This window comes from Myxine glutinosa, chromosome 9 (genome assembly GCF_964187855.1).
Source record: "Myxine glutinosa chromosome 9, kmMyxGlut1.1, whole genome shotgun sequence".
In the NCBI taxonomy this organism is placed as follows: domain Eukaryota; kingdom Metazoa; phylum Chordata; class Myxini; order Myxiniformes; family Myxinidae; genus Myxine; species Myxine glutinosa.
The window spans coordinates 71,371,138-71,395,387 of NC_136269.1; the positions used below are offsets into that span (position 1 = coordinate 71,371,138).

The 24,250-nt window shown below is 44.0% G+C and overlaps 1 protein-coding gene across 1 annotated transcript in view; it reads right to left on the reverse strand.

The window, feature by feature from the left end:
* The window catches only part of RYK (receptor like tyrosine kinase), a 259,256-nt gene that overhangs the window by 137,505 nt on the left and 97,501 nt on the right, over positions 1-24,250 (reverse strand). The window contains exon 5 of the mRNA XM_068129006.2: positions 5,279-5,314. Coding sequence (XP_067985107.1) covers positions 5,279-5,314 — 36 coding nt within the window. The remainder of the gene's footprint in view (positions 1-5,278; positions 5,315-24,250) is intronic.

Sequence of the window (24,250 nt, forward strand, 5' to 3'; positions counted from 1 at the left end):
TGGGACTGGCTGCCAAATTTGCTGGAAAGAGCTAAAACAAAGTTAAATTTAAACAAGGAATTTAACGGATATATTATACCCACAAATTTCCAGTATGCTCGATTGCATTTATTCGCTCATTGGCTGCATGATTTGGTGGCATTTTCATTCCATCAGAGCATCGCTTCGAACCAACGAAACACACATTCTCAACCGCCACGTTCATTAGCATTCACACGAATGGGTATTTTCAACACCTTCAGCTATCATCCTCTGAAGTGTTACAAAATGACCGACTATAATCAAATAGTCAGCAGCTGTGTGATGTTGCGCAGTGTTGCCTTGGCGCTCTGCAAGCGTTCCAAGGAAAAACATAACACTAAGCATCCCATGGGCCCACCTTGGCTAGAAAACTAGCCGTGCAAAGGTGTCCTGCCATCGATTTGTGTCTACTTCAGTTTCGCTGTCAAATAAACGCCTACAGCATGATGCCTCATCTGTCAGATGAATACACTCTGGCGTTCCTCGATGCAGGAAGGTTCATACGGTGCACCGGGCCAGCTTGTCAGCAAGGCCCGACCAAAACCCAAAGATTAGGGCAAACGTCCCGCAAATTGAGCTGCCGGTGACTGGGTCGAAGTGAATGTACATACTTACAATTCTGCAACGCAGGGTCTGTAAACATGTTTAAAATGGACTTAACATGACCTTAAATGCAACCAAGACCGGCGCATTATGCTGTTTGCCTCCGTAAAGGCAACAGCGCTCATTCGTCAGCATCAGCATTCAGGTCTCCACACAGTTTTGCCCAGGTGCACGAATACATATTCGACTTTTCCCCAAGCAAATACTCTCATTCTAATAAATTATTATTGAAGCACCATAGCACATTCATGATATTTCCAGAAATAAGCAATTACCTCCACGCACACTGCAATCTTTAGTCATCATTCTAGTTAGGCAGCTTAGCAATTTTTGGGGGAACGACTTTACAAAAGTACCATTTTTATTTTAGTGGTTCTTTGGACCATATGCAATAGAATTAGGACCGGAGGCAAGACATATACAGTGTTTGACTTTTGCGCAAATACGACTCGCACAGCATAATATCGAGCAATACATTTATGCAAATAAATCATCAGCTATTGGAGTTAGACTAAAATCGTAAATACATAAATTGCTGGACAAATTACCTTGAACAACATGTTGTCTGTTCTAAAGCTATATTGTCATTACATCCTTGTAGTTGCGTACATGTTAGATATATGAGAGGTGCGCGAGTCACAAGTATAACACATTTGTATAAACACTCGGTATTATATTACTAATTATTATTACATGGAAGCGTAAGATTTATTATGCAGGCATGCATAAGTTTTACAAATAACACTGCACGTAATGAAATAAAAGTTAGCCTCCTTGTTGAAAATATATACATAATATTTTTGTCATTGAACATTCGAGATTGGTTATGAAAGGAACAAGTCACTTTTCACATTTTCAACAACATAGTTCTGTGCAGCTCCAGCCTGCCTTCTTACACGAACATCTGGCAGTGCAGCCAGTGGTAGCCTTGCAGTTGCATTTCACCAGTTCGGCACATGCATTGGATGCCACTGGCAACGTTGTCCACACAGGTACACAGGGGTTGTCTGGGACACTAGCCCACCCCCATCCATCTGGGTTTGGGATGCGCTGTTTACTTTTGTCACTGGTTGCCCAGATCCCTGTCTGATAGACAGCGCGCTTAGAGTGTTGCAGCAAAGCATCCTGCGTTGGAGGGATGTTTTCCATGGTCTTGTTCTTTTGGCAGAAAAGTTCTTTTCGGGCTTCGTTGACAGACTCAAGATTGCTAGTTTTGTCATAGAGAACAACTGTGTAGCACTCGAGAAGTTTGAAATCGTTGTGAAATTCATCTATTTCTTCATGTGGATTTGATGCCATGTTTGCGAATGCTTCAGTAACGTCCAGATATGAATTCCATGCTTGCCATGCTGTTCTCTTCCCCTTGCCAAAGAACGACGAAACTGTGTCACAGCCGGTGAAGCTGTGAAACCCTGGCAAGGCCAAGCATTTTGCTTCGCCGAGGTCATCAGCAAAAGTATTGACATGGACATATGTGAACGCCTTTCCTGTGCCCAACGCGATCCATATGTCTACATCAGGACAATTGGCAACCGACTGGTGGAATTTGCCAAGTAGGATGACAACCCCATCAGTGTCAACAGTCCGAACCATAGCTGTCGTGAGTCCATTCGTAAGGGCATCCTGGAGATGAATCACAACTCTAGTGTCAGCTTCCTCATGATTACACATTGGCATGGCATGACCAGTTCCAGTCACTTCTTGCTGAGTAGTTATGACAACTACCTTATCTTCTGGGAAGCTTGCTTGTGCAACTCTGTCTGACAGGAATGCAAAGAGTTCCTCCTTGTTGTTGGGATCTAGTAGAAAGTCTTGCCAGTTTCCAGGAACTTTAGTTGTTGCTGCAACCTTTCTCCTTTGGCCCTTGCCTCTTTTCTCCCGAGTTGAAGCTTTGATGCTGTTGGTGAGGTATGTATCCCAAACAACATCCACCCTCTTGCAAGTCTGCACCTGCTTCATGATATGTGGAATGAAGATGTCATCTGCGTAGTCATTGAACGTTGAGACACCGGCTGTGGGCAGGAGGTGCACAACAGCAGCACCATCCAGGATTTTGACGTCGAATGACTGTGGGGCCTCGGCATCAGTAGGCGCTTCCAAACATGTCAGGAGATCAGACTTCTTTCCTAGACGTAGTTTTCCACCATCGGATATCGACGGAGGGTAAGGGTGGTTCTCGTGCTGGAAGAAAGTATCCATATCACCATCTCTGTGTCGCATCACGATATAGAGATGAGAGAATAGGGCTACAGCCCTACAGAATAGGGCTACTGGAAATCTGCTCTGCCTGCTTGCTCTTAACCTTACGAGTTGGAGACTTGAAGAGTTGGAAAGAGTTTTTATTGATAGGTTCATGAATGGAACGTGTGCAGTCTACTAGAACTGTCTTGTAGTAAGTGCTGTACTGTTCATGGCCAATAGATTCGATCGTGCGTACAGTGTTGGCCAGAGTCGTCCAGAGAGACATCACATGTGTCCAATTTTAAGAGTTTGGGGGAATCATGAAGGAATGGATTTCCCATTTCGTTGATGGTGTCGACCATACCCATAGCTTCCTGTTTGAACGTCTTTTGTATGGTCACTCCCTCCTCATGGTGGTACTGGTTGTCGTAGTTTCTTGTAACGTACTGATTCTCAAACTCATTGAGGAGTCTTGCCTGTTCCGGGCCAGATACCATCCACTTCCTGAAAGCTGAAGGATTTTCGGTCAGTCCAACTGCTCCTCCTGAACCCTTCACCAGGTCATTGTTCTGTTCATGAGCTTGGTCTATGGGCATTGCAGAGAAACATTTTGTTGTCTTATTGACAACCCAATGCCCGTTTGTGTCAAACTCATGAAGGATGGATGTAGGGAGGTTTTCCATGTCACGAATATGGACAGGAATCCAACGTGCATAGTTTTGATGGTCCAAGGCGAAGAACCATGGGACAAGGGCCTTGAGGCACTCCACGTAGAGGGGGAAGTTTGGATCACGATGGCTCCTCACGAAGATCAGACATAACAGTTCGAAGTTCAAAATAGTGTTCCAAAACTGGCTTGTTAGGGATTTCTTGACCATTTCTTGTTTCCATGATTCCATACCTTCCACGGTGTGAGGCTGTTTCGTACGGTCATATGCATCCTGTTGGAGCTTGGCTAGAGCCAGAGCAGTGACTTGGTGAGCGTGTCTTGTCCTGGTGAGATGGGCTGCATTGTGAAAGGAATCGGCTGTTCCAGGAGATGCGATACCAGCTTGTGTTAATGCCGACGTCCATCCCGAACCTTGTAGGTAATCACCAATGGTATTCCACAGCGCCATTTCATTTACCACAGGAAAACAGGTGCGGCTCCTCAAATCACAGTTTCACGGTTCACAACTTTCAGGACCAATGATACATTTCAAATAAATATTTCAATCAGGCATGTATGGTTTCAACTTTTGATTGCGCTGAATGTTAATGGCAAAGTATACTAAAGAAAAGCCAAATTTGCAAATTAATGCTTCGCGTCATGCCATCTATTTTCTGCCTTGGGGCGCCTTGGTGCAAAATTACACGAATTACAGTCACATGGATGTCAATGATCGCCTCATCATATTTTGGTATAAACGAATGACGCCTGTGCAAATGCAAGTCTTACAAATAATTATCCTCACCTACGTATTTCATGCAAGTGGCAGTCCCGGAACTAGGGTGGTGGCATAGCATGGAGTGAGGATAAGAACAACTATTGGCACTCGTGTGGCATGATTCTATCAATACGAAAAGCGATGAGTAGCTGTGCAGTGAACAAAGAGCGCTCTATTTCTTTAGGCACAAACACGTATGCTAATATTCTTAGACTAACATGGCAAAAAAAGAAAATGCTGTCCGATATATTACACCATCCAACACACCCCACGCACGCCCCCTACTCCTCCAACCACTTCCCCCTTCCATACAAACCTTTTCCGATACACTTTCACCACTACAGAGTAATAATTATGATGGCAGTGTGTTTACGTTTGCTCGTCGGATGTTGATGACAACCAGGCACCTCCATAACACTTCGTTACAAGTACGCAAACTCACTACAAAGGAAGGAAGCCCACAGACAGATCCCACGATGGAGGAAGTAATGGGGGAGGAATTCAGAATTTGTGGTGGGAACACCTCAATAAAACCTGTGTGTGCGTGCACCATGTGTGTTTGACATTCCAGGCCACTATCATAGTTTTGTCAATTCAGCATCACTTCATTTAAAGATTTGATATATTGATACGAGCTACTTCAAAGGCTGCGTTCCCAATGCAGACACGATTTTGTGACTAAAGTGCAGACAGCACAGCTGATACCCCACTCGGCAGGACTGACCTCACTAGGAAATGCAACGAGGTGCCAAGTACGCACGCATTTGTGAGTTTTCCTTTCGTTTAACAAGCAACCCTCCCGTTTCACGAGTGCAAAGTAAACATTTAAAACGTCGAGTAGAAATGTACCAATTTGTCTTGAAGTTGCAAAAAGTGTAAGTCTGCCTTTAAATACACAATTCTGTCAAGACTGGTGCATTGTGACGAAGAACAGAAGCTAAATCGACAGAATGAAGTAGAAAAAAGGGCAAATTGAAAAATGCAACTTCGACATACTTTTTTGACCCAACAAGTCTCAAGTAAAAGTAATTGTGCAAGTTTCTCACCAGAAGAAGCAGCAATAATCTCTCTTGCATGAAGGGCTGAAAAACAGAAAGGAAATGATTGTAAGGTTTTAAGCCACCACTTTTGTACAAACAAGAGTTTGCCTTTGCTCATACTTTTTTAACACGACAGACCATTGTAATTTGAACCAATCATCTATAGTACACAGCATCACCTTACATGTACAAATCTTCACCATCAAATAAAACCAACTGCATATTGAGATAGGTTTCCCATTTTATTACCTCTGCTACCAAAGATTTTCACTCCTGTCTGTTTGTCCGTGAATAGGATATCTCAAAAAGTTGTGGACAGATTCGGACAAAACTTCGTGGACAGGTTGGGTGTGTGACAAGGAAAAATTGATTCAATGTTGGTAAAGGTCCGAATCCGGATACGAGATTTAAAAATTTTTAAAGTGATTCTTCACCATGAGAAATGGGGGTCGATAACGATATTTAGCACGATATTTCAAAAAGTTATGGACGAGTTTTGACAAAACTCGGTGGATGGGTTGGTTATGTGACAATAACAAGGAAATTATATTTTGGTTCAGCTCCGAATCCAGATCTGGCCTATCAGTGGGATACAAAACGTAAACGGTACAGCCTGGCAGAAGTATGCGCTCTACGGAGTGCCTTTCTAGTTGTCAATGTGTCTGCCGCTTGAAGAACTTTTCGACTGATTCAAATAAAGTGTTTAAACTTTGGTGTTCAGTATTCTATTCTTATTTTCTGCAAGCCTCAGGTCTACTGTTCTTCTTTCATCGAAGTTGCTACATTTTATTATTAAGTCAGAAACCAAAGAGCAAACTTAAGATGCATTTCTAGAGAAATGATATACCAATTGTATCAACAAGAAGGCATACCAAAATGCAAAGCCCATTTGCATCCGCTTTGGTACTCAAACTATATTTGATGAAAACAACAGCGAAAAAATAATTGAAAAATGTATTAATCAGTGTTCTCCACATCTTAATATAATGGAGGTAATGCGTATATGGCTATGTATATACAGTGCATTCAGAAAGTATTCAGACCCCTTCACTCTTTTTTCACATTTTGTTATGTTGCAGCCTTAGGCTGAAATCGTTTAAATTCATTTTCTCCCTCATCAATCCACACTCAATACCCCAAAATGACAAAGAGAAAACAGGATTTTAGAAAGATTTTCAAATTTATTAAAAAGAAAAAACTGAAATATCACATTGACATAAGCATTCAGACCCTTTGATATGACACTTGAAATTTAGCTCAGGTGCCTCCCATTTCTCTTCATCATCTTTGAGATGTTTCTACACCTTGATTGGAGTCCACCTGTGGTAAATTCAATTGATTGCACATGATTTGAAAGGCACACACCTGTCCATATAAGGTCTCACAGCTGACAATGCATATCAGAGCAAAAACCAAGCCATGAGGTCGAAGGAACTGCCTGCAGAGTTCAGAGACAGGATTGTGTCGAGGCACAGATCTGCGGAAGCCTACAAAAAAATCGCTGCTGCATTGAAGGTTCCCAAGAGCACAGTGGCCTCCATAATTCTTAAATGGAAGAAGTTTGGAACAACCAGGACTCTTCCTGGAGCTGGCCTGCCTGGCCAAACTGAGCAATCGGGGGAGAAGGGCCTTGGTAAGAGAGGTGATCAAGAACCCGATGGTCACTCTGGCTGAGCTCCAGAGATCCTGTGTGGAGATGGGAGAAACTTCCAGAAGGACAACCATCACTGCAACACTCCACCGATCTGGGCTTTATGGCAGGGTGGCCAGACGGAAGACTCTCCTCAGTGAAAGACACATGAAAGCCCGCTTGGAGTTTGCAAAAAAGCACCTAAAGGACTCTCAGACTGTGAGAAACAAGATTCTGTGGTCTGATGAAACCAAGATTGAACTGTTTGGCCTCAATTCTAAGCGTCATGTCTGGAGGAAACCAGGCACCGCTCATCACCTGCCCAATACCATCTCAACGGTGAAGCATGGTGGTGGCAGCATCGTACTGTGGGGGTGTTTTTCAGCAGCAGGGACTGGGGGACTGGTCAGGGTTGAGGGAGCAATGAACGGAGCAAAGTACAGAGATATCCTTAATGAAAACCTGAAACAGAGCTCTCAGGATCTCAGACTGGGCCAAAGGTTCACCTTCCAACGGGACAATGACCCTAAGCACACAGCCAAGACAATGCAGGAGTGGCTTAGGGACAACTCTGTGAAGGTCATTGAGTGGCCAAGCCAGAGCCCTGACTTGAACCCAAACGAACATCTCTGGAGAGACCTGAAAATGGCTGTCCACCGACGGTCCCCATCCAACCTGACAGAGCTTGAGAGGATCTGCAGAGAAGAATGGCAGAACATCCCCAAATCCAGGTGTGCAAAGCTTGTCGCGTCATACCCAAGAAGACTCGAGGCTGTAATCGCTGCCAAAGGTGCTTCAACTAAGTACTGAGTTAAGGGTCTGAATACTTATGTCAATGTGATATTTCAGTTTTTTCTTTTCAATAAATTTGCAAAACTTTCTAAAATCCTGTTTTCTCTTTGTCATTATGGGGTATTGAGTGGAGATTGATGAGGGAAAAATGAATTTAAACGATTTCAGCATAAGGCTGCAACATAACAAAATGTGAAAAAAGTGAAGGGGTCTGAATACTTTCTGAATGCACTGTACACTACCAGTCAAAAGTTTTAGAACACCTCAATTTTTCCAGTTTTTATTGAAATTTACGCAGTTTAATGTCTCAATGTACTCTGAAATTAAGCAAAGAACAAATAAACAATTGGAGATAAAAAAGAAATCATCGAATCATTTTGTTTAACAAAATTTAATTTAAAATTTTGACTCATCAAATTAGCCACCTTTTGCAGATATAACCGCCGAACACACTCGTGGCATTCTTTTTATAATGGAAATCAAATATTGTTCGGGAAGTTCTTCCCAACACTGTTGCAGAAGTTCCCACAAATGTGTTGCACTTGTAGGTTGCTTTGCTTTCACCCTTCTGTCCAGTTCATCCCAAACCAGCTCGATGGGGTTTAAGCCTGGAGACTGTGCTGGCCATTCCATGATTTGAAGCCTACCGTCTTGTTCTTTTCCTCAAAGGTAGTTTTGGCATAGCCTGTAGGTGTCTTGAGGGTCATTATATTGCTCTAGGATGAACCCCTGACCAACTAGGCGTATACCAGAGGGTATTGCATGGCACTGCAAAATGCTGTGGTATCCCTTTTGGTTCAGGGTGCCAGTCACTCTGTGCAAGTCGCCGACTCTGGATCCAGCAAAAGAGCCCCAGACCATCACGCTTCCTCCTCCATGTTTGACAGTTGGTGTCACAGACTGAGGAACCATCCTTTCGCCTACTCGACGGCGTACAAAAACCCTGCGTGATGAACCAAAGATTTCAAATTTTGATTCATCGGTCCATAATACCTTCTTCCAGTCTTCAGTAGTCCACTGGCGGTTCTTCATGGCCCAGGCAAGCCTCTTTTTCTTATTTTTCCATCTTAGCAATGGCTTTCTTACTGCCACTCGACCTGTCAAACCTGCAGCTCAAAGTCTTCTCTTCACAGTTGAAACTGAGACTGGCTTACTTCTACCAGTGTTAAGCTGTGCTTGAAGCTGTTGTCCTGTGAGCCGCCTATCACGCAAGCTGTTGACTCTCAGAAACTTGTCTTCTGATTCTGTTGTGGCTTTGGGTCTGCCAGACCTCTTCCTGTCAAAGTTTCCTCCAGTTTCCAATCTACTACTTCCTGCAGTGCAATGTTGTCCAAATAATGCTTCAGAGGGAGTAATAACAGTCTGTTCCATTACTGCTTTTATACAGACAGGGGGTTTGTAATCAAGTAATCAGCAGAGGTTGGGACACCTGTAGGAATTGTTTGCATCAACTTTCAAGGCTTAATTTACTTACATTGCTGCAGAACAGCTGTAAGTTGTTAACCCATTACTTGTTCCCTGAAGGCCTTTTTTTTTTACAATATAACTTTGCAATTTACATTATTTTCCCGTTTTGCTAACTTAAACTTTTTTAAACCTCGAGCAGTTTACTGCTTACCTTCTTACCATTTTAGGTTATTCACTGGACTTGAATTGCATAAATTTCAATAAAAACTGGAAAAATTGAGGTGTTCTAAAACTTTTGACCGGTAGTGTATGTATTTATGTTTGTGTTAGAATTGTGAGGAACAGAAATGAAATGAAAGAGTTCATGTAGCACCTTACCCTATGCAGTCTTGAGGGTAAAAAAGGACATGGAGGGGGTCTGCGTGTGGCAAATTTGAATGGTCGAGAAGAGTGTATATGACGAAAAACTTCACGGGATTTGCTGAAGCACGGCAGAGAGGCTAATACGGGATATTTATATTCACTGTGTCTTTGCCCCCTTGACATTTTGATTCAATTATGAATTAGTCTTCTCCATATCCTTATTCTAAAGGTTTGGTGAACATTTGATGACAAAACTCAAATGGTAAAAAAGAAAAGCGATCATAATCACACACACACACACACACACACACACACACACACACACACACACACACACACACACACACACCTCCCGCTGCATCGGGAGAAGGGCTAACAAGATATTCTAAAACCCTTGGTATATCGCTATTGGCTTGTAATTACAACACTATTACGAGGGAGCATTTCAAGTTCCCAACTCAAGTCGACCAGAGGGCATTATGGTCCTGACGGTAGCCACAAAGTGTACCACAGGTGCCCTCTGCAGACCACAAACACCCTCTTGCTGAAGACGATTAATGGGACAGCTGGGATTTGTTATTTTTTAAACTAACTGTATGATAGCGATATAGTCGTTCCATTAAAAGTAATTTTGCTTACAGAAGCTTAAATGCCAAAAAAGCAATAAAACTGCCTTCAGGTAGATTTAAACGCACAACCTGGGGGATTCCGTGTGAGTGTTCTCACCACAGGCCTCCTCCACCATGGCGTTGCTTTTAAGGTGGTGAGAGTAATGGCAGATAACAAGCAGAAGACTGCACAAATGAAGCATGTTTTACATGTAGAGATTGATCTAAGGCTTGTGATGAAGCTTGTACAAAAATCATAGGACAAAACCACGAGCTGGATAATGAACAAATTGCATGGCATAGGCACGCACACGCACTTTCAGTCTTCTGCAGGATTATGATTTTCATCAACTCATGTTGGGGTTGTTGGCATTCTCGCCATGCTTGTCAAGTGTAGGAGGGCGAAAGAATTGAGGAACAAATTTTAGAATTCATTCAGGGTGCGGGTGATAACTCTCCTGCTCTTTATAACGGACACTGAGCAGACAGATGTACTGTCATGTACTGTCTACATGATGTGTGTGTGTGTGTGTGTGTGCAGACAGATGTACTGTCTACCAAATAATGCTAGCAGATGGGACACCCAGCTTAACGGACATCTGAGGGATGGCACACCATGCTTGCGAAGCACCAATCGTACAGTTAAATAGTAGAGTCAGGCCCAAAGGTGAGTGCGCCACCTCTGCACCATCCCGTCAGGCATGCTTAATGATAATAATATATATCCAATATACACCCCTTCATTGTCGTGGTGCGCTTCAGACACTCAATGGGCTTGGAGCTTTCAATTGGGAATGGGGAAAAGGGTATTAAAATTGGACTATTTCTGCTTCGTCTCACTGCCACTCCCGACAAGGTCATCTGCAGCAGTGAACAGGGAATTCAAACCCTCAAAGATGATAAATCCCTCAGGTAAGCTCAATGTAAACTGAGTACTTGATGTTCTTGTTCAGAGGTGAATATTGCTCTCATGAAGGGTGCAGCAGCGAGACGAAGCCAAGAGATTCTAACTATATATATATATATATATTAAAATACGCAAGCTAAAATCCAATTACGTCTCTCACCTGCAATTGGCAGAAGCAATTGATAATCTCTCACTTAATCAATGTCCCCCAGTTATGACAAGGATTTATTTTATTACAAAGTGAATTGACCAACTAGTCCAAAAGAGCTGTCTGCTCGTAAGCTTGTTGCCGTTCCGCACCGAACCTGAGTGGTTTCACAACAAAAGTATGTGATGTGGCACAATTGCTAAGTTACATGACGTGTGTGTGTGTGTGTGTGTGTGTGTGTGTGTGCACGCACAATACACAAGACACAACATGAGGGTTCCCAGCATTGTAAGCCATCAGTTCAGATGGGAATGCTAAAGACGTCGACTCCACACTTCTCCAACATAAGGAGATAGTCAGGGCCCTTAGGGATATTTTGGGGCCGTTTGGTTCAAATTCTTCCAAAAGCACCAAATTTGGCCCAGATGTTGCCCATGCCATACTCTTTCGATTTTTGACGGGCGCCAAGACGGGCGCCCCCCCCCCCCCCGGGGGCCCCATATTGGCGAAATACTAAATGGCCGCCACCCAGATTAGAGGAAAATCAGTTAAATAACCAAAAGGGTTGGAATCATGTACGATACCACTTTTCAGGGGTTTACGAGGTCGAGGAATCCAATTATGATGTTATTTTGATGATTCGAGGTCAAGGTCAACCCTCAAGGTCATCTTAAAGGTCATTTTTGAGTCAAACCTGTCGGTTTTTGAGTTTTTTGTCAAGATTTACGCGAGGTTCACCATTTTATGTTTCTGGGTTGGGTAATCGAACTCTGACCTTATTTTTGACAATTAGAGGAAATATTTACATGTCTATTTCCTAATTTTCAGGCATATGCAGTTCATCAGTCTAATTACAAAGGTACGGATTTTGATGTTTTATGAACTGTATGCCATATCCTTGTGTTTAATTTTTGTGCGATCATGATCCGGGTTCATGTATACATGATTGTATACATGTCATAAATATGACGTCATAGGTCATGTGACCTGGCGGCCATATTTGATTTTATGAAAACCTTAAAAATGGATCCCTGCCTTCATTTTTCGATCGATTCATTTTGAACTTTGACCACTTATAGTACGCCATGTGATTGGATGCATATCCTAATTATGACGTCATAGGTCAGGTGACATGGCGGGATGGACCGGTATGGTCCCCGGATCATCCCGCCCTTGGCGCCCGTCAAAAATCGAAAGAGTATGGCATGGGCAACATCTGCGCCAAATTTGATGCTTTTGGAAGAATTTGAACCAAAATATCCCTAAGGGCCCTGACGAAGAAGTGTGGAGAAAAAAAATGTAAAAAACGAACAGTGTGAGATTCGAAGAAATGAATGGATGATAGCTGATTGGTCGCTGTTCGGGAACTGAAAGCGAAAAGCCATTGGTTCACTTTGTCTGTCTGTCTGTCTGTCTAAAAGCAATTGGTTCACGAAAAGTTAAGTAATTGGTTCACTTTGTCTATCTGTCCATCTGTCTACAGACATTAGTCTGTGCTCAAAGAACTACTTGGTTTCATTGAATATTACATTTTTAATACTGTAGAATACGAATCGGAACATGAATCGGAACACAAACCTGCAGTTTAGCAGTAATTTGGCTTCAAGTTTGGCAAATCGTATGGAATTTCATCCCGATCACACATGTGCAGACAGAAGCAAGATTTTTTTTTTTTTTTTACTATGCCTGCCTGTCTGGCAGCCAAACAAAATATAAAAAATCATTCCAAACAGGAAACTTACTGTTTTTAAGGACGTTATAAAGGACACAAACAACACGCACGAATAACTAATGTAATGTGTTAGAAAGAGTGATGTAATGGACTGCATAAAATGGCGGCCAAATTCCAGATTTTTTTTTTCTAATACCTTTAAAATCTCTATTTTATTTCAACTGAATGAAATACCTGAATACTGAAGATGACAAATTGCCTACTTGGCACTTTTAAAACCTTTCCATTTAGCAGTACTTGGACAAAATATTACAGCATTTTAAGTCACCTCGACCAATCAAATGTGCCGTTCCCCGCCGATGTCCTTTATTCTCTACAGACTATGTGGGGTAAGGTACAATATGAACTTTGATTTCGTTTCTGACGCGCACACACACACACACACACTTCTAAAACTCCCAAATCTCCATCGGAACACTCTATAGTCTATCTATACCATACCACACCTATTTAACTCAGAGAAATACGTGTAAATGTGAAACACCAAATAAAATTTTTACATCACCATCCTTTTCAGCTTTTTGTTGACATTGTATAATACAAACAGTATGTTGGAAATACAACAGAAGATGCTTGCTATGTGGGATCGTATATTTGAGCACAAGGAGCGGAGAGTACAAACTTGATGCATTTCTCAATAGTCTTTTTTTTTTACTGCAGTGCATGGGATTATGTCAAACGAGAACTGGGGATGCAAAGAAATATGCACCTGTAAGAGCATGGTGTGGCTAAGGGCCTCAAACCAATGAAGAATCAATTGCTCTCAGAGGCAAGCAGCTGGATTTAGAATTTCAATCCCACTATGGAAGCAGTAGCGTCAGCCCTGTGAAAATATCCCCTATCAGCTATGCAACAGCTTTGAATCCTTAGGCCGCTCGGCTTTGGGTACAAGGCCATGGAAACATTGGCAGAGCTCGGACTGTTTAAAATTCTTTCTTGTGTGTTGGCAAAGTATAGAAATAAGATAACCTGCAAAAACAACATCTACTGCTTAAGCTAGGCCCCAACGTAATATCCCTCCTATTCTTTCCACGCACACTCCTCCAGCAACACATAACTTACCAACTTCTTGCCATCTCGGTCTCATCCAAATAACCACGACCATGAAATTCCCTACACACGTCTTACGATGCAAGGTCTTTGAAAGTCATGCACTATGTCGAACGGGGTGAAGAACTCCATTAGCACATCATGGACTGTTGACAACATTTCAAAAGGCCTTATACCAAGTTGTGTCAAAAAATTATTACTCTTTCCTTGAGGCAGCTGTGGGCAGCTCTTCCAAACACCGTAGCGCAAGACTCCACATCCACTAACTCCAGCCCACCCAACCCCTCCCACCCATCAATAGCCAGAGGGGAGTTGCAGCAGAATCCCGTCGGTGCCAATTTAGCAGATGGATGGGTTGGCGGGAGGCAGAACGGCAATATAGAGAACCAGAGAGTGGAGTCAGATGGGCTAACCTATACGCCATTCATTCCAGCCAATCTCAATCATAAATCTGTCACAATCTTATTTTCCACCGCAATCTCCTTCTGTGCCTCCCTAGCCGTCGTACACCTGTACCATCCTGCATTTTGGCATTCAGAAAGCTTCATATGAGGAATGACTCGTTCCATTCAAACTCCTGTCTTTCCGATTTGACACCGTTCAGACCATCTTGACAACACACCATCGGCCCCTGACATGAACGTGGAAAGGCTTCAACAATTATAAAATAAATACACACAGCAAATGAACTTTTGTACTGCATGATAATTAAGCCCCTGGTGCAATTAGATGGATCATTTTAAAATCATTAATTGCAGATGAAATGCGCATTTGCACTTCTGAATGGCAAGCTACATAATGAAGGGTGTTGAATAATCTATAAAAGCCATTCTTTTCTGCATACCAGAGTCCTCAAGGATTTGATTATGTGAGATTTTTCTGTAATTACAAAGAAGAGGAGAAAAAAAAAACTCGAAGCTCAATTTCCCTGGATTAGATGAAGCAAGAAGTTATGGCCACTATTAAACAAGAGACTCAATTACCACTGGTATTATTATAGTGCAGTTCTTTATAACGCTGGTAAAATATCCCAAACAAGAGCTTTGTTGGTGTCAGAAAGCTCGTGCTGCACAAGCTGCGAGGATTAAATCAAACTGCCAGACACATGATGATGCAGGATATCAAAGATATATATACGTATATATATTCCCGGTGTATACCCTGGTTAGAATAGGTACACCGTATCCCTGCGTGTCGTAAGAGGCGACTAAGAGGGTTGGCGTCAGGAAGGGCATCCGGCCATAAAAACATTGCCTCAAAAAGACAACCATGACAATTACAAGTACATATGGGCAGTGTACAGCCCGAAGTGGAGATCGGTTTCTGAGGTTTGGGACATGGAATGTAGGGACAATGACAGGGAGATCAGGAGAAGTGGTGGAAGTATTGATCAGAAGAAGAGTGGACATATGTTGTGTGCAAGAGACGAGATGGAAGGGAAGGGGTGTGAGAATGGTGAAGGGTAGGCAGGGACAGAAATACAAGTTTGTGTGGCAAGGGTGCCCGGAGGGCGTGAATGGTGTTGGTGTACTGTTTTCTGAGGGGTTTGTAGACAGTGTGGTGAGTGTGACTAGAGTGAGTGATAGGTTGATGATGGTGAAAATGCTGATTGGAAAGCTCTTGGTGAACGTCATCTCGGGATATGCTCCGCAGGTTGGTCGGAGCGATGAAGAGAAGGACAAGTTCTGGTGTGCGATAGAGAAGCTGATGGAAAACGTGAAAGATGAGGAAGTTGTTGTGGTAGGAGGAGACCTAAATGGACATGTGGGAAGGAGTATGGACGGTTTTGAGGGAGTTCATGGGGGTTACGGATATGATGTGAGAAATGGAGAAGGTGAAAGGATTTTGGAGTTTGCATTTTTTTTATTTATTTTTTTTGTATACTGAATCGAGGCTCGTGAAAGAGCTAACATTTATTTCACAAACAAATCAACCAGACAAACAAAATATATAAAAAGAGGGAGCGGAAGACAAGATGGGGAGAGAAGGGGAAGCACACAAACACAACATTTGAGAGCAGGGAGAAGTGTAGGAGGGAGAGGGCTTGGGGGGAGGAGGCGTGGGAAGGGGGGGGGGGGGGAGAGGTATAAAACACGAGGAGACCAAGGACTTCAGGACAGCAGTTGGTATTTCAAAAAAGTGTAGTATTTGGGGTGAAATTAGCGGGGGTAGAAAAGATCAAGGTTTTGGATGGGGGAAGATAAGAGATGGTGGTGAACAGCTGTTTTAAAGACCTGGAGGGTGGAGTGGGATTGAAGAGAGTGAGGGAGTTTGTTCCAGAGGTGGGAGAAAAGAGGAATGAAGGAGTGAAGGTGAGCAGAAAGTCTTGATTTTGGCAGTTTAACCATAAGAGGGTTGCAGGCAGATCTTGTGCGACCTGTAGGAATATTTGGGGGACAGAGCCCAGATAGAGCTGGGGGGGGGGGGGGCAAGGCCAGAGAGGAGTCGGTAGAAGACGGAAAGACCACAAACCTGCCTGCGGTGAGTGAGTGAAAGGCCCTTGGAGTTAGCTTCATCGCGGGAGATTCCAATGATTCTGAACGCTTTGGTTTCAACAGCGTGAAGACGAGCTAGGTGTGAGGCAGGAGCACCAGACCAGAGGGGAGAGCAGTATTCCATAGAGCTGTGGATGAAAGCCTTGTATGTGGTGAGGAGCTCAGGTGTGCCAAGGAAGGACCTAGCACGACCGAGGATGCTCAGTCGGCGACTGGCTTTGGAGGCCAGATTTGAAATGTTGTTTTCCCAGGAAAGATCATGGCAGATAGTGAGACCCAAAAGCTTGAGTGACAGAACTTCTTGGAGAGGATTATTCAGAAAGTGGATGGGAGGGTTGTCCAGTCGGTCTTTTCGGAGAGACATCATAAGAGTGTGAGATTTGTCAGGATTGAAAGACATGTTCCACTTGTTTGCCCAGTCTGTGATTTTGTCCAGGTCTGCAGAGAGTGAGGAGGCTGCAGACTGCCGATCTGATGGATGAGGAATGGAGCGACAGAGAGTAGAGTCGTCAGCAAAGAGATAGAGAGGATTTTCAAGAGAGTCAGAGAGATCATTGATGAAGACCAGAAAAAGCACAGGGCCCAGAACACTGCCTTGAGGAACTCCAGCCTGAACAGGAAGAGGAGATGAGAGAAACCCATTCAGGGCCACACGTTGACTACGACTGGAGAGGAAGTCCGCCAGCCATGCGTGGAGATTTCCATGGATACCAAAGGAGGAGAGTTTGGTGAGCAGAGCGGGGTGCCAGACCGTATCGAAGGCACGTGAAATGTCAATGGAGACAGCTTTAATTTCCTGTTTGGCGTTGAGGACCTCCATCCATTGTTGAGAAAGCAGCAGCAGCATGTCCAGAGTAGAGTGACCAGGTCTGAAACCAAATTGATGGTCAGAGATCAAGCCATTGGAGAAGAGGAAAGATTTCATATCTGAAGCAATGATGGATTGGGACTTTGCTGATAATTGGGAGAAGGCTGATTGATCTGTTGTTGCTAGGATCTGTTTTTGCACCTTTTTTGTGCAAAGCGGTGATGTTGGCTGATTTCCAAGCAGATGGCAGATGACCTTGAGCAAAAGAGAGGGTGAAGAGAACAGAGAGAGGGAGTGAAAGAGCGGAAGAACATGATTTTAGGACCCGTGGGCTGATGCCGTCAGGACCAGTTGCAGAATCAGAGTCGAGGGTTGACAGAAACCTTTCCACCTTGTCAGGAGTAAAGGACACAGAGTCCAGGAGCAGCTGGGTACGACTGGGTACGGTGGGTACAGAGAGGGATGGGTTTGGGACACAAGATTTAGAGGCAAACACAGAGTTGAGGCATTCAGCTTTTTCACGTGCGGAGTCAGCCGTGTAGCCATTTGAGGTGAGGGAGGGGATGGAGGGGGAACAAACACCAGAAACAGATTTGACCAGACGCCACCAGGATTTGGAAGAGGGAGACAGATAAGAGAGTTCGGTCTTGAGAACGGAGAGATATTGTTTCCTGGCCCTCCTGAGGGTGGACAGACACTTGTTTCTGGCTTTGTGAAAGGAAATGAGATTTCCTTCCGTTGGATTTGCTTTCCAGGAGACTAAAGCAAGTTGTTTCTGGGCAACAGCCTCACCACAAGATTCCGTGTACCATGGACGGGAGGAAGGGTATGACAACTGAAGACGAGATGGGATAAATCTGTACATGAGAGAGAGCAATTTACTTTGGAAGAATTCCCAGGATGAGTTGATGTCAGAGGCGGTAGAGATGGGAGACCAGTCCAGATGATTGATGGCTGCTTGAAGACCGTGCCAGTTGGCCTGAGTGAAATGCCAGACTCGTCGACGCTGAGGAGGCTCTCTGAGAATGGTCAGAGAGATGTCCACTTTAACAAGCACATGATCAGATGAGCCGATTGGAGCAGAAGAAGAGCAGCAGACATTTTCAGGGAAGTTAGTCAAAACCAAGTCCAGAAGAGAAGATGCTCCGTTGACTGAGATCCGGGTCGGGAAATTGACAGATTGTGTCAGTCCCAGTGAGTCGCAGAAGTCCTTTGCTGAAGAGCCATGGCTGGTGAGAGAGGTACCCACACCCAGCCAACTGGCATGGTGACAATTGAAATCACCACATATGAGGAAGAGAGAGTTGGGATGGGTAGATAGAAGTTGGTCCATATTATCAGACAGCGAGATGCAGATGGAGTCATCACTGTTTGGTGGACGGTACAACACACATATGAACAAAAGGTGGGAGCGAAGGGGAAGCCGTAGCCAAAGGTATTCCTGGGGGTGAGGTGGAGAGAGGGCAGTGGAGGGCGAGTGAGGAAGAGAGTTTTTTATAAACATAGCAACCCCACCTCCAGGACGAGGCTCAGGTCTATCATACCAGAAAGTGATGGAGCTGATTTGTTGATTTGTAATACTCACTTCCAGAAAGAGGATAATAAGCTTGTTACATACACGTCCGGTGGGTCGACGACAACCGTTGACTACCTGATGGTGCGTAGGCGAGATATGGGGCACCTCCGGGACACAAAGGTTATCCCGGGCTGAGGAGGCTGTTTCACAGAACCACTTGGTTGTCTGCGACATGAGGGTGAAAGGTGCGAGGCGAGCTCGGCGGGTGAAGTACCAACCGAGAATGAAGGTGTGGAGGTTGAAAGAGGTGACAGTAAGGTAGGCATTAAAAGAGAGGCTGAGTAGGGTAGCGGATGATGTGTTTGAGCTTGAACGTGGTTGGATGTCAATGAAAGATAGTCTGTTGGGAGCCGTTGGTGAGGTATGTGGATGGACAAAAGGACCACCGAGGCACTCGGAAACATGGTGGTGGGATGAGGAAGTTGGAAAGAGGATTGACGAGAACAGGAAGAAGTTCAAGGAGTGGCAGAAGGCGAAGGGTAACGGGAGCAGAAAAAGCAGAGCATGAAAGTTATAAGGCAGCCAAGAAGGCTGCAAAGAAAGTGGTAGCAAAGGCGCAGGAGGCATGTAGGCAAATGTTCGGAGAAAGCTTGGATTCGGAAGAGGGTCACAGAGCGGTATTCAGGATTGCAAAGCAGATAGCGAAAGAGAGGTGTGATGTGATGGGGGTGAGTTGCTTGAAGGATGAAGTGGGACAAATCGTTGTGGACCCAGATGGAATTAAAGGAAGATGGAAAAGATATATGGAAATACTGTTGAATGCAGAGAATGAATGGGATGGCAACATAGAGAGTAACCCAGTTTTAGGACCGGCAGAGAAGATAACCGAGAAGGAAGTTGAGGAAGCGATAAAAGCAATGAAGAGTAGAAAAGCGGGAGGGCTGACAGGAGTTGTGGGAGATATGTTGAAGGCAGCAGGAAGTTGGGGTGTGAAGAGAATGACAGGGATCTGTAATCTGGTGGTGAAAGAAGGCCACATTCCAGTGGATTGGGAACTGAGTACCCTCGTCCCTCTATACAAGGGGAAAGGTGACCCTCTGGAGTGTGGCTCGTACCGAGCGACAAAGTTATTGGAGCATGGAATGAAGGTATTGGAAAGGGTGTTGGAGAGGAGGATAATGAAGAAGGTGAAGATCGACGAAATGCAGTTTGGTTTATGCCAGGAAGAGGAACGACAGACGCGCTCTTTATTGTGAGGCAGTTGCAGGAGAAGTACATGGAGAAAAGGAAGAAGTTGTTTCTTGGGTTTGTTGATCTGGAGAAAGCATTCGATAGGGTTCCACGCGAAGTATTGACATGGGCATTGAGGAAGTTAGGAGTGGAAGAATGGTTGATCAGAGTCGTGATGGCAATGCACAAAAGAGCGCGCACAGCTGTAAGTACGAAGGACGGGAACAGTGGTGAGTTTGAGGTGAAGGTGGGAGTGTATTAGGGGTCGGTACGAAGTCCACTACTATTTGTAGCTGTGATGGAGGTGCTGGCTCAGAACGTAAAGGAGGGTTTACCGTGACTGTATATATAGTCACGTGAAAAAGTAAGTGCACCCCATGTAAAGTTTTGACTTTTTCAACATATTTCAGCATACAGCTATTTAATCTTCATTTCAACAATATTGACAGATAAAGGTGATGTAATATAACAAATATCATGAAACATTTACATTTTGTAGTCCATTGTATAATTTAAATAAACATTCATGCAAATTTCGCATGTGGAAAAAGTAAGTACACCCCTACATTTATCACTCCTTCAAATACCTAAAATTAGAATCAGGTGCACCAGCTCAGGTGCAAATGATGAGAACATCGTTAGAGAGGATCTTGGAGGAACCTGTCTTATTTAAACCTCAGACATTTAGTTTGGTTTGCTCTTTGTTGTTGAAGTGTGCGGCGTCACCATGCCTAGATCAAAAGAGCTCTCTGGGGCCTTCAGAAAGAAGATTATAGATGCCTACGAGTCTGGGAAGGGATTTAAAAAGATCTCCAAACAACTTGAAATCAATCATTCGACTGTCCGGAAGATCATCTACAAGTGGAGAAGATTCCAAACAACTGCCAACTTGTTCAGGCCAGGCCGCCCCAGCAAGTTCAGCACGAGAGCAGACCGCAAGATGCTGAAAGAAGTCTCTAAGAATCCCAGAATGTCATCACGGTACCTACAGATAGCTCTTGCCACTTTTGATGTCAAGGTGCACGAGTCTACCATTAGAAAGAGGCTGCACAAATTTGATCTACATGGGAGGTTTAAAAAAAAAACAAAAAAAAAACACCTTCAGAGGCCATTTTTCCCCGCAAAGCGGGGGTTGGCCTTTTTCGGGCACCGTGGTTGTTGTTGTTTTTGTTGGTCCCCTTTTTGAAGCAATGTTTTACGGCCGGATGCCCTTCCTGCCGCCAACCCTTTTTGTCACCTTTTACGACAAACAGGGAATTACCAGTGAACTGGTACTCAATTAGCCGACCTCGGAAGGATGACCGGCTGAGTCAACCCCCCTGGTGTTAATTCAGCGATCGACCGGGATTCGAACCCAGGATCCTCGGATCCTAAACTGGCACCCTAGCCGCTATCCCAACACCAGGGATTACAACTACATGGGAGGTGTAAAAAAAAAAAAAAAAAACACCTTTAGAGGCCATTTTTCCCCGCAAGCGGGGGTTGGCCTTTTTCGGGAACCGTGGTTGTTGTTGTTTTTCGGTCCCCTTTTTGAAGCAATGTTTTACGGCCGGATGCCCTTCCTGACGCCAACCCTTTTTGCCGCCTTTAACGACAAACAGGGAATTACCAGTGAACTGGTCCTCAATTAGCCGACCTCGGAAGGATGACAGGCTGAGTCAACCCCCCTGGCGTTAATTCAGCGATCGACCGGGATTCGAACCCAGGATCCTAGGATCCTAAGCCGGCACCCTAGCCGCTAGCCCAACACCAGGGTTGGGAGGTGTGCCAGGTGTGCCAGGCCAACTACATGGGAGGTGTGCCAGGAGGAAATCTTTGCTGTCCAGAAAGAACATCAGGGCAAGACTAAAGTTTGCCAATGAACACCTCGGCAAAGACCAGCACTTCTGGAACAATGTGCTCTGGACAGATGAGTCAGAGGTAGAGCTATTTGGCCACAGTACCAGAAGACATGTTTGTTGAAAACCAAAGAGAGCATTTGTCCACAAAAACCTGATACCAACTGCAAAGCATGGTGGTGGAAATATTATGGTTTGGGGCACCTTTGCTGCATCAGGGCCTGTGCAGCTCACCATCATAGAATCCACGATGAATTCTTCATTGTACCAGAGGGTGCTTGAGGATAATGTGAGGCCATCTGTCGGAGAGTTGAAGCTCAACCGAAGGTGGACCTTACAACATGACAATGACCCTAAACATACCAGTAAATCCGCCAAGGAATGGCTGAAAAGAAAGAAATGGAGGGTTCTGGAATGGCCAAGTCAAAGCCCGGATCGAAATCCCATCGAGATGTTGTGGGGGGATTTGAAACGAGCTGTGCATGCAAGAAACCCCTCAAACATCGCACGGCTGAAAGAATTCTGCATGGAGGAGCGGGCAAAAATTTCTCCCAGTCGAAGTCAGAGACTGGTCGACAGTTATAAGAAACGCCTACTTGAGGTTGTTTCTGCCAAAGGGAGCAATACCACCTATTAGAGCCAAGGGTGTACTTACGTTTTCCACGTGCGAAATTTGCATTTATGTTTATTTAAATTGTACAATGGACTACAAAATGTAAATGTTTCATGATATTTGTTATATTATATCACCTTTATCTGTCAATATTGTTGAAAGGAAGATCAAATAGCTGTATGTTGAAATATGTTGAAAAAGTCAAAACTTTACATGGGGTGTCCTTACTTTTTCACGTGACTGTATAATATGTACAGCGCATTTAGAAAGTATTCAGGCCCCTTCACTTTTTTCACATTTTGTTATGTTGCAGCCTTATGCAGAAATCGTTTAAATTCATTTTTTCCCTCATCAATCTACACTCAATACCCCATAATGACAAAGAGAAAACAGGATTTTAGAAAGTTTTTCAAATTTATTAAAAAGAAAAAACTGAAATATCACATTGACATAAGTATTCACACCCTTTGCGATGACACTGGAAATTTAGCTCAGGTGCCTCCTATTTCTCTTGATCATCTTCGAGATGTTTCTACACCTTCATTGGAGTCCACCTGTGGTAAATTCAATTGATTGGACAAGATTTGGAAAGGCACACACCTGTCTAAATAAGGTCTCACAGCTGACAATGCATATCAGAGCAAAAACCAAGCCATGACGTCGAAGGAACTGCCTGCAGAGCTGAGGTACACGTTATATTTATCGTGCTGCAGTCATAAATCAGATAATCAACCTTCAAGTGCATGAATCCTGCACTTGGAGGTTGATTATGGCACGTCGGCCACCTGGACAAACTGCTGCAATCAGGTCAACAGGAGAAAAGGTCGAGCCATCGGTCGACGGGTTTCTGGTGGGATGCCTGTCTGTCTAAATGCCAAATCAGAAGGACCCGTTGGCTTGTCAATCACCACCATGAGGGACTAGTCCACCAAAGCAGATTCCATAGAAAACAATGGAAACTTAAATCAACAGTGAAAGGCAAAATGCCAAAAACAATAATAATCAAGACAGAGGATGTAACAATCTAAAGCCTTGCCAGGATACATATATCATGTTAGATTTGAGAATGGAACGATCTATATACAAGTAGATATACAGATTTGTCACACACACCATACACGCACACACACAACAAAGACACATCACATCACACACACACACACACACACACACACACACACACACACACACACACACACACACACACACACACACACACACACACACACACACACACTTCCAAAAGAGGTTTGATCACTCTCATCTGAAAATGTATCAGTCTTGATAAAGGCATAATAATCAAAGAGGGATCCCTTTACTTGGGCTGAAATGAAAAAGTCAATCCCCTTCCTCATTTTCTGCTCTCATAACAATAGTGCCCTGTGAACATGCCACATGAAAGGCTCAATGTTTCCAGGCACACAATAGACAAAATTCATGCATTTCAAACAGCGGCCTGCATTTGCTTGGAACGGAATGACAAAAAGACAAGCTGGCAAATTAGCATCATATATGGTTACAATGGTAATAAGTACCGTTTGCAGAAATGTGGATGTAGATGGCTGAGGAAGGCCAGAATAAATATAATTGATGCCCTCATTCTTAAACAATAGGCCAGTGCCATCTCAATGGACAACACCAATAGACAAATGCTTCATTTAATCTCCAAAACTGTCACTAATGTTATCCCGTTCCCTCCATAACACGTTGTTTTTTCATCTACTGTGCACTCAAAACAAGCAGGTCACTTTGGTTAGCGCTCTCTCCCTCCCATGCTCCACCTCCAGAAGTCGATGTCCCTTCAGGTAGCATTCTGGGACCAATTCTGCTTTTGATATACG